At 39.7% G+C, this 12,056-nt stretch overlaps 1 protein-coding gene across 9 annotated transcripts in view; it reads right to left on the bottom strand.

The window, feature by feature from the left end:
* NAV2 (neuron navigator 2) overlaps positions 1-12,056 on the bottom strand; it is a 368,230-nt gene that overhangs the window by 83,762 nt on the left and 272,412 nt on the right. For all 9 annotated transcript variants that reach the window (XM_065839241.2, XM_065839242.2, XM_071808810.1 and 6 more), the window contains one exon: positions 1,600-1,722. In XM_065839241.2, the coding sequence (XP_065695313.1) occupies positions 1,600-1,722 (123 nt within the window). The remainder of the gene's footprint in view (positions 1-1,599; positions 1,723-12,056) is intronic.

The following is a 12,056-nucleotide window of genomic DNA, read 5'->3' as shown; positions in this document are numbered from 1 at the left end:
TAAATCAAAACAACACATCATAATGTCACCAAATCTGGGACCAAGGGTAATTTTTCTGTGATCCCGTGTCGCAGCTGAATTGCCAGCCTTACACCGTCCTTATTGTGTGTAAAGTCCGTTCCCTCCATGTGAACTGAAAGAATGATTTTCAAAGCCAAAACAACTGATGTAAACTACAAATTGCATTTCAGTGTGTCGCAGTCCCATTTTTAAGTGGAATATATTTTAAACATGCAAATAATCTCTCTTGTTGAATGTACATAATGGGTCCTCATGTGGTGTCTTTAGGGAAGCTTAGCAAATTAAACACAATAATAACTTACACGCCAAGAAAAAGTGTTGCAAGCACAGGAAATATAGGAGGGGGGAAGGCATCGATGACGAGGAATGCATCACTAGCTCTCCAGAAGGCTGACTGTTACTTAAACAATAATATAATTTATATCAGACCAATTCTGTATTGCAAACAGATAGCTTCTGTTGATGTGGCAATGTTAAGAAGCCACAGCTACAGATGGAGACGATAACTGATGAGTCTTCACTTGCATCACCAGGTGGCAAAGCCTTCACCCGCGGTCAACCAGGAGCAAATGCTGTTGGCCAAGGGGAGGTTTCGAGTTGCAAATTTCAGAAACAGATATGAGCTCCTGAAAAATCCGGGCATATTTTACAACTGGCAGGCATATGTTGACTTAGTAATTGAAACTGAGCTGAGATTCTCTAACAGCTTTTAGTGCTTTTGTTGAGGTTTACTATCCTGCTCTTTACTTGTATTAAGCGAACAACAAGGCAAATTTAGTATGGCTTTCTTTGAAAACAAGGCTAAATACTTCATCACTTGTGTTTCTTTAGTAAACCATGCATCACTAAAGTATCAGCCATATCAAATTCAGTCAACTGCATTATGTACCGGGAAAGACTTATTGATAACAAAAGAAATAGAAAAAAACTTTTAGTTTAGAAATTGGTTCAAACTCGTATCTCAAAATCCATGTAGGGGCCCCTCAGGGAAGAAAAGGGATACGGTTCACTTACTGCATCAACATTAACACTCATCAGGGTTTGGATTTGGAAGGGCAAGCAGCAGCTATAGGCTGATGCCGTTAAAAGCAAAAGTATTAAGAGTATTTAACCCATTTATCTCAACTCTAACAGAACACAGGTTTCATTACTGTCTGTCTCCCTGGCTTCCTTAATGATCATGCTCCCATAAATTATGGAATTTTAGTCCCCTAATTTTTGATCTTCGTCCTTGACTGTTCACACTGAATCACTGGACTTGGAAGAATCAGTGGAAATGAGGACACAATTAGGTCTTTTTTATTTCAAGCACTATTAAAATAGAAGTTTTACATTTTCTTGTGTTGCGTCCTGTGCACAAAACCCCAGATAAGATTTCAGCAACGCAATCAGAAGACATAAAGGCAACATTTATCCTGACACTTCCGTAAACATATAACCTAAAATACTCTGGAGAAGCTTCTATCTATGTATTCAGTACCTGAACTCCCAAAGCTAATTAATCTTAGAGATCAAATAAGCATCAGATACAGCTTGAAGCAAGTGTGCCGTTCTATTATTTGCTGGATAAGACCTTACCTGTCAGCATCTCCGAGTCCAAGCGAGGTGTTGCGCTGCATGGTCTCCCGCACCGCGGCCATGCCGTCCGGCAGCCGGTTCAGCCTTCGCGTGTAGAGCCCCAGGCCACCATCCGTCATGTACCTTCAAAACAGCAAAACGCAACGTTATGCTTAATAAAACAATACAACTTTTAGGTATTATTGTAGCCCATATGTTTTTAAATGTATATTGCAATTCGCTCACTTTTAAGTGAAGAATATTACTTGCAATACGAAGCAAGGAAAACTTTAGTCTTGATTAAACCTGATAAACTTTTTGCCTCTCTTCATTCTCCTCTCTCATCAATAAGAATTGCATTTCAACATAATTGTGACAAAGGAAGGACACTTAACTTTCATTCAGGATGCCTAGATGGAAGTCATTTAATATTTGTGAACGCTACCATCAATTACCCTTTCCTGTCCAAAAGATGCATGGTTAATACCATCCTGAACTATTTTGTGTGGGCTAAAACAACATGATGGAAATCTCAACCCTTTTAGAAGTTAACTGCAAAAAAGCACATAGAATTAATCCTAGTTTTGTCAATGGTCGATGAATAATGAATATGCCAAGGTCTATCGTGAGAAATCAAAGTTGCAGCATGAACAAAAGGTTTTTTTCAACCTTGTTTTGGCTCCTACACTGTACTCTGTCTGCAACTGTGACCTAGAAACATCTGCATCTAAAGCTACTGTTCTTAAATATTAAGAAGTTCCAGGTGTATGTATTATAGTTCACAAATTGCTAAGACTGCACATTTGTTACTTTCTAGTTTAGACAAATGAAAAATGCATCTTAAAGGGAATGGAGATGACACTTGGTGGACAAGAATAGGTTGATTTTGTTGATCACCAGGAACAATTCCTCACAATAATTCAGGCTGTGTCATGCAGCATTTCTGCTGAAGCCTGTACCAATGCAGAGAGCAGCTGCCATCACGTCATGTAACTCCAGGATGTGGTGGTAACCAAGAAAAGAAAGTTTTAAAAAGCATACCAACTACCTACCACTTTGGTTCAGTTTCAAAATCAACTATTTTAGTATGTTAATACTGAAATTAATTAGTTACACTCCAGTCTTCTTCAGTAGCTTCCCAAAGAGCTGTCCTACATCAATATCTCAATAATGTTTCAAAATATTTTGTGGCCTTTCACAATAGGTGAATAAGTTCAAAGTGTCAAAACAGGAGGATTTTTCTCCTGTTTTTTCTTCATTTCTACAAGTATTTCTGACTACAGATATATGCGAGCTAGCTTTAAACTAGAAAGACAAGTCCTGTTTGCCTCTCAAGACATGGCATGGAAAGAACTCTGTGTTACCACCACCGGTCCATCAGCCCAGGTACATCTACAGGAGCAGCACCAACAGTTGTATAAACAATTTTTCACACACCTGAGACTGAAATAACTCATAACAACTCCAGCAACACGGCCGCTGACTCTGGCGTACCGGTGGACATCACATACCTCACCGAGTTAGGAGCTGATGGGATTGTATCGTCTTAATTCTCTAGCCACTCTTCACCAATTGACGGCAGACACAGAATAACATCCACATACACAGGACACTTTCTGCTGGTTTAGCAAAGCACAGAGCTTCTTCTCCCAAAAACAAGACACCCTCATCCACAGCAAGACAAGACAGACGCTCCCAACTGGAGCCAGCAATGCCTGGCGAGATGTTACCGCAGGAGATGTACTTTACCCAAGTCAAATTCGATTACTACATTTATAAGAATGGGATGGTAAAGAGTCGATGAGCCCTGCACAATCTCCTGGTTAGCGTTTCACTTGGATGCATAAATCTGTGCGGGTTCTCCCAGAACAACTGAGGAGTCTCTCTGGGGAGTCCAACAAGGAGGTTGCTAAGCCCGGCGAGTCCGACACAAGAGTATTTTCTGTTCAGCAAATCTGTGGGGACACGATTCTCCAAACTCATAAACAAACACATTAAAAAGGCAAGAGGAGCAGTTGCACTGTAACTTGTGCAGAATTGGCCTTAGGTCTCGTGTTCTAACTTGTGTTTCACATGGTTTATAAATATTTTATCATGGAAGAATATTTTTTTCCTTAAGCTACTGAAATAAAGGGAAAGAAAAGTGGAGCGTAAGACCGTATTGTTATACAAGCAGGCAAACAGCATTTTGCAAAAACATCTAATGCACATACACTAGTTGGTTTATTGTAGATACTTGCCTGCACATGAAACACGTTTCTGTAGGACTACCTGTTGTACACGTACTGGAAAATGCAACTTTTGGCTTTGCTGTCAGATTTCTGGAGTATGACTAGTTCTTTGATAATAAAGATCAACTACAGCTGAAATGGATTGTTCTCCATGTTCATTACCCAAAATACATGAAATGAAACATATCACTCATTAGACTTAGCCATGCTGAAATCAATGGAAAGCCCCTTTACTAACACCGACAGATTCCATCCTCCATGCAGAAGCTCAGCAATTTGACAGATAAGAGTAATTCAGCAGTTGCATCAAACAAAAAACTAACAGTTGGATTTCCAGTGGTTTTCAGCACTCATAAATCTTACGTAAGCCAATAGAAGCTGGATGCCTTCGGCATCTTTGGCAAGAAGATCGTGAGTTTTTCTAACCAAGACCCTGTAAAAAAGCGCAGACATAGACAACAACTTTTACCCACCATACCCATAAAACAACTTTCTTACATGCCAGAACAACACAAGATAGATTTTTGTATTTTGAAACAGGTTTGTGTAATCGCAGATTGAAAGCTTTATATCTTATTTTTATTACACACTATGTCCTCTACCCAGGAACGTTTAATTCCAAAAAGATGCCAAAAGCAACGATGCTTAAAGTCCTGTGTGCAACAGTGAGGTGCAAGAACAAGGGGAGATACCATATTCTAAATTCTATGGAGAAAAACACACAATAAACACATTTTTAAAGAAAATAAAACAATACATTCTTGACTATCCAGAGCGTTACTGGTGCCACGAACCTCCAGCCGTCAATTTCTTTTCCTTCCCTTCCATCACTTCAAACCTAAAACTGTCTTTGCTCTCAGAAGCCATCCTGACTTTATGAATACAACAGATTTTTGCTTTATAAGGAAGAAGAATATAATGAAGGTATATTTTTCTAAAGACAATCCTATGAGGCTTTACTCAGGGAGTAAAAATTAAACCAAGAAATATTATCCTGCGTGCATATAATTCTAACAGTACTCAATGCTATCTGGATTTATTGTCTTATCCTACATCTACACAATATGGAATGCCAGTGTACCAGTCTCGCCTCTACAACCACCCACTGCAATCCAAGCAATTGTATTAGGGCAGATATTGATTAGGTGTTATTTCTTTGACTTTTCTTATTAAGAAACATGACTTGCCAGATTCACAAATCTATGAGCTCTGCAAGCACATTCAGTGCAAAACCAAGCACTTTGAAGTATTTTTCTACCTGCCCCCAAATAAGAAAAAGTTTAAATATATGAACAGGGAAAAAGCATAGTAAGTATCCATACTCCCTGACTTCTGTACAGATGGGTAAATTCTACATGTTCAAAGAATTTAATAGCTCAGATGCTTTAGTGATGGTACCAAGAGCCAATGAGGAATGACTGTCTTTAATGAAGTCAAACAAAATAATACATAATGACTGGACAGTGAGATAGTGATGATGTTGCTTAAAAGAAGCTTCAAATCTTTACAGGAATTAATGTTTAATCCTCATCTCCACAGTTTCACTCTTCATCAGCAAGGAAACAAAATTAACCAAACTTCTTTGATTAAGCAAAGACTCAGGTTAAACAAGAGCAGTATTATGCACTTCTAATACACAACTGGAACTTCCAGCCCACTTTCTAGGTGACACTTTTTCTCTGTAAGAAAGTGGCTCCCTGCCCTGTATTACAGGCATAAAGTAATTTGCTTTGCAATTCCCTGGACAACCTGGACCTCTGAACTTCTCTTTTCTTTAGCCAAACACATCCTTTCTGTGCCTCTGAAATTTTAAATGCTGTAATAAGTTCTTCCAAGTGCAATATTTTTAGGGTATTTCTGATGCTGAAGTGATTTATTTCCCTTTCCTGCAAGGCACGCTGAGGAAACCAGAATTATGGAAACAGCGATCAGTAAAAATCCAGTGGTACGAGTCACTTGAGTTCTGTCCGTACTCCCCGCTGACCCGTGTACGCAGCCAACAGGCTCCTGCTTTTATGGTCTGACAACTCCACCACTTCATATATATCCATTTCGCTCCTTAACATATGAATACGGATTTTCCAGTTTTGAAAACAGATAGCCAAGGGACAGGCACTCTTTACTTAAGTATTAGGAGAAGGAGCAGCGGGTAAATCAGCAGCGCACAACAGACTGGCCAAGCCTGCCCCGATCTGCTCAGCATCGCGTGGCTCCGTAATCCCAAACCCAGGAGCAGGAGAGAAGCATCGTGTCCCAAAACTGGAGCTGATTCACCCCAAGTGCTCCTGTCTTCTTCTTGGTGCTTTTGATTCAAGGTTAGTTTGGAAATGCCTGCTGAGGTGCCCCCTGGCAGAAGACTTGCCCGTCAACCCAAGCGCTTGGAACTTGAAAGAAAAAGCTTGTAGGAATTACAGATTTTGGATTATTCCATGTATCATCATCTGCTTTGACACTCAAAAGTGTTCTCTTTTAGCTGCGGCAATAACACTGTTATCCTTAACGTTTTCCTTTAAATGTTTATTTTCACTAGGCTTCACCTGCCTCGTCATTACAGTCAGTTAAACGAGATCAAGCGGCTTAACAAGCTTTCCGTATCAAAGGAGTCTAACTTTGCCAGTTGCTAAAAACCACCAAGAGCAGAAAACTCTCCAGTGCTGTTCCTAAGATATAACAGACGGGATCAAAACAATCCTGTGACTGCAACCAGGAATTTGTTCTAAATCTGACTGAAAAAGAAAACTTAGCAGCAGGATGATGACAACCCCAACCTTCTCAGGTCAGTATGAAGTTGGTCTGCATTTTCCATCATGACATTGGAATTAGATCATACGACCTTCTCTTGTGTTTCCCCCCCTCAAGTGTTTCCATTCATTATTCCTGCCTGACCACTCTCTGTTGCAGTGCCCACCACATCGGCACCGTTGTTCATCTCTCTAACCAAAGGGTTGAACATTTACGAAGTCCACAAACCTGCGGCTGGTTTAAATTCCATCTTTGATCCATGTGAACTTCAACAAGCTCATTCACGAACACAATTAGCTCCTGAGCTTTCAGGCCGGGACTGCTAATACAATGCCCAAATCCCTAACATTAGACAAAATATTACCTTTCAGGTTTATAGAAGCACAAACCTATTGCTCATTTCATTTAAAATTTATTTCACTTTATATTTAAGGTAGTCTATAATTTATAAATTAAAAGACTTTTACTAATAATCAGTAGCTATTTGCAGTTAAGAAACTAATGAGTGAACTACTAATTGTTTGAAGATGCTCAAAGACAAACATGGAGTAAACCCAGAAAAAACAATGAACGACTTGCAGTCTGAAAGATCATTATCACAGATGGGAAGAAAGAGATACCTGTTCCACCAACAGGTAAAACAGGAAAAATGAGAGCGTGCAAAACTTAGTAAGTATATTTTAGTTTTATAGTTTACTCAGGAAACCTCTCACCTGTAAAGCACTAACAACATGGAACAAGAGCTGGTTGTTCATACTGTCCAAACCAGTCCAGAAGCAAAAGTTCAATCCTGTAAACTACTTAATTCTCAGATCTTTTTCTAGGGATAAAAAAAAAGAAAATAGAAGAAATCTACAGAAAGAAGTGGCTTCTGTGAAATCAATACTTTTGTATTCGGAGATGTTTTAAGACTGCCTGACACCTTAGTCATTCAGCAGCCATCAGATAACAATTTTTGGTCACTACTCCTTTTTTACCTAATCCTTCCCTGCAGATGATTCCCATGGACAAGCTGTGTATGACTGCATCTCCCTCTGCTGGCGAGTCCCAGAGTGGGACCATATTTTGTCCTTTCAAAGCTGTCTTTTTGCTTGAATTACAAAAACCTGTTGGCACCGAAGCAGCAGGTGTTTGTTACAGAAACAAGCCCAGAGTGGGTTAATGCCTATTAAATGCTATTTTGGTAGTCATCGACAATAGGACAGTATGTACAAGTAAGCAAAAAATACAACACAACTTGGGAGTTCATTTTACTAACACTACATACAACCTAACCTGGCTCTTGTTAGCAGTATCATAAATAAAATGCTTGATTGCAACTGATCTCTAAGGCTATGGCTTATAGACCTACAATATCTTCCTGAACTGAATCCTACAGTGCAAGAAAATTTATATGAAGGCACGTTATCCAAGATCGCATTTGTGATAAATCAAACACCATCTTATTGATGAATCTGCCAACAGAACTCTTCCTGAACCAAGTGCAATATCTAAGAATATTTAAAATCATATACAACATTAATAATACTGAAAATGCTTATGTAATATTCTAGTAATGTCTCCTATAAAGATCTTTAAATAGAGTTATTGGAATATGAATATTATTTTGATTTAAATGGTGCCATATTTTTTTTCTTTTCCTTCTCACAGCATCAGGGCACCTATGAGTAAATTCAAAAGCTACTTCTGAGCCCATTTCAACATAGTTTACTAAGAAGTCAAAAGTCAAAGTTTCCTATCACCACTTCATAAAAGTCAAAATTCTGAGATTGCTTGCCTGACCCCTTCATTATTTAATTATCTATTTAGCATATATAGCTACTATTGTGCAATGCTGAAAATATCAAGACCTAAGAAGCCAGTCCTAGCAAGACAGAAGGCAGTTCAAATAAATACTCTGCTCAGAGAAGAAAAATGAAATAAACCTCCTATTGATCCTTAGTCATGTTGAAGTGTTACAGCCATGTAAGGAATGTAGTTTTACCCATGCCCTGTGTTTAGATGAAAGCTTATTGCTAAAATCATACCGGTTTAAAGTGCAACATCCAGTAAAATGATCAACCCACTGTAACTCAAAGAGTACAGAAGAAAAAATAGGTCAGAAAAGACTATAGCTATATTGAATTAATGTACAGGGCGAACAGGTTCTCATTCAGACCATGATTATCTTGGCCCCTCATGACTTCTATCTATCCATGAGTTACCTTCACCTGCAACCATTCCTGTTGCAGACATCTTAGAAAGAAATTATTTCTCTTTACTACAAATTCTCATTAGCAGCAAACTGCATAGTCCTCCTTTTCTTTCTCTAAAACCTTCGCCCAAGTGAAGGGCTGTTACGCCATGTACAAGCCTGACACCCGAAAAAGATGTGTCTCTGATAAATAGTAGAGAATCAAGCAACTGAGCCACAAGAATCCTACAAATATCAATCACACTACTCAACATGCAACAAAATCAGTCCTCAATTTCAGCTCCTCATAGCAAAAGCATAGCTTCTTTGCCTCCTAATAGATATAACTACTAAATTTCAGCCTGCAACAGAACCCTATTCCAACAATCATTTTGGTCCATGTTACTCAAGCCCTCTGTGTAACAAATGTGATTTGTACCTAAGGCACGATGCTTTTGGGTGGGTTTGATTGACTTGAGCAGAAGCAGCAGGTAAAGCCTGACTCCCCAGCTCTGAGTGTCCTGCTCCCGCTTTGAGCATCCTTTTTGAGCATCCTTCATCTGTGTTCCCAATTCACCTGCTTATAGAAAGATCCTCAGGGAGTATAAAGGCTTCAGTAAACAAGAAAGAATCATAATCCCACGAGCATTGCACACACAAACACATTAAAGGCTGTGGAAACAGATCTAGAATGGGAATTTATCAGCCCCAAAGCATCAAACAAAGGGGGAGGGTAATAGAATGGTAAAGAATCGGCCCCCCCAAAGAAGCCGCTGCAGGGAGAATTCATTTATAAGGTTCCTGAACACCGCATGGAGGCGAAACACTCCAAAGAGTGAGCTGGGCTCAGCCCCAAGCCCAGCCTGAGCTGGGCTCAGCCCCATAATCCACACACAGGGCTGCTCACATCTGCCCTGTCTCAAAATCCAGGCTCTAGGGCGGCCGAGCTGTCAAACCATCAAATCTACATTTTGCTAGCGCATAGCTGGAACAGCCATGCTTCTGCAGAAAATTGTTTTGACAAGTTGCATTTGTAGATCCAAAGCCATTTCCTGAGAAAATTTGTGACCAGCACTAATCGATATATCCACACTGTTAATTCTGCATAGAAAGCTGCACACTAGGTTAATGAAAACAGGGGCAGAGGATTAATTACACTAAAAGAAAATAATTTTAAAAGGCCTTTCTGACCAGCAGCTCTGTTGCTCCCTTCCAAGGATAGATGAAAAGTAATTTAACTGGACGCCTCATTAGAGAGAACTGGGGAAAAAAAGGACAAAATGAGGTAGGAATGTGTATGTCAGTAGCCAGAGGGAGACTGAAGCGACCAAAACCTTCTGAGCAACCCCCAAAAAGCCATGAGAGTTAATGTCCTCACCTGGAACAATCTTTGTGAGACAGTTCTGGGCTTTGAGGTGCCACTTTCTGACGAGGCTCTGGAGCCCCGAGCTCACCCACCTTCCCACCGAAGCTCCTTTGCCATTCGGTTGATGTTCCAGCTCCCGCAATGAGACCACTTCTTACCTTGGATTCTTCCCCTGGAGACTTTCTTCGTTTCAGTGATGTTTTCTGCCCGTTTGGAAAAGATACTCAGAATTTCTAACCCTATGAAAGCAATCTTGGTGTCTGCCAGAGCTCTGCTTGAGCTGACTTATTGAAGGAGGCCAAACGAAACTTCCCATGACCCAGGACATTTCAGAGAAAGCATGAGGATCACAGGGCTAAAATAGTTTTTCTTGGCTATTGGATTTATTTTGGCTGTAACAAATATTTTGGCTTCCTTCCCTATCAGTTTGCCAATGAAAACACAGATTCAAGGTTTTCAGACTGCAGGATTGTAGCAATTCTGAAAAATGACAAAGTGAAACACATACCAGCTAATAAAGAGCTATTCATGCTATCAATGCCCTCTTGTGCTGACTGTAACTCAGCTTCTGGAAATATTGGGCCTGTTTGCCCTGACACTGATCTCAGAGATTTGTTCTGCAGCAAGTTACACGGATGCTTTCTTTACAAGCAACCTCTCCGATTTCTAAGTGGTATGTTATTTCCCCCAAAAAAGATACAAGGCCATCTTATTTTTTTTATTATTGTGAATAAACTGACATTGGGGAGATAACTCATGAAACAGGCTATGAAAACATCTGTTCACACTGAAGATGGTAATCCAGCATTATTAGGTGTCAGTGAGATTCATCAAAGGCAATATCCTCGGGTTTCTATGTCTCTCAAATGACATTGGGATTACATTCAATGCTGTCACTGCAATTCAATACTGCAATGCTTCCTTCTCAGGGAGTTCGCACACATGATTACTCTCCACAGACTATGTAAACCCAACATTTTGGGGCTGCTTTTGGGAACGTTCCTTTCAAACACCCATTGGTTCAGCAACGAGAGCACCTCCAAACCACCCAACATCCAAACCCTGCCCACAACCTGGAAATGGAGCTGGATCTTTTCTGACGATGGACTGACCCACAATACAGATTCTGCCCTTGGAACTTGGTCAATGACTACAACAATACTGTATAAATCAATAAACCAACTCACATGATTTAGTGGAATAGGCTCGTGTAGCTAAAGGCAAAAGATGTGGAAAAGAAAAAGACATTCGTACACATAACTTGCCCTAAGAAATTTAAATTGAGATGTCATTTATCCATCTGTGACTACTTATATGAGTAAAAATTGTGTGATTCTGTGAAACTGGAAGTTACCTTCCTCCTTTAAAAACTAGTGGGAAATAAGTCAGGTATGCAGCTAAAGATGCTCTAACGCTCAGGCCAAGGAATGAGCTGTTGTGGTGTATATGATCCTTCTGCTAAATGATGTATTCACCATTTTGATATTATTCTTGGTGTATAACTCACTGCCTTGGTGACATTATTAGTCTTTTAGACCCAGAATCTAAAGACCACTCCTGTATTTTCAGACTATGGAGACTTCAATTTTGTTAATCTTACAGGATGACCAGATCGGACAGAAAACTAAATTATACACAGAGATGAGTAAAGCCACAAATTTCTCATTCATAAACTCAAGAGCTTTCTTAATTCTTTCTTTTTCCTCAACCTGGACTCTGAACTTTATACACTAAGATCTGCAAAGACTGGAGCCCCTATGGAAAGCCTGAACTGAGAATATTCTGCCAGGGACACTTCTCAGCCCATATTCTTGGTGTTTTATAGAAATCATGGTGCTGATCAGTATTATTTTCCTTACCTCTAGACCAAAATTACAGCCACGAGTTTGAATGAAAGTCAGTCCAAAAGGCAATAACTTTTACTACAATAAACATCGCAAAACTCAGGTATAAGCTGATTCATTTG

Source organism: Patagioenas fasciata, chromosome 5 (genome assembly GCF_037038585.1).
Source record: "Patagioenas fasciata isolate bPatFas1 chromosome 5, bPatFas1.hap1, whole genome shotgun sequence".
In the NCBI taxonomy this organism is placed as follows: domain Eukaryota; kingdom Metazoa; phylum Chordata; class Aves; order Columbiformes; family Columbidae; genus Patagioenas; species Patagioenas fasciata.
This window is presented reverse-complemented; position numbering and strand designations above follow the sequence as displayed.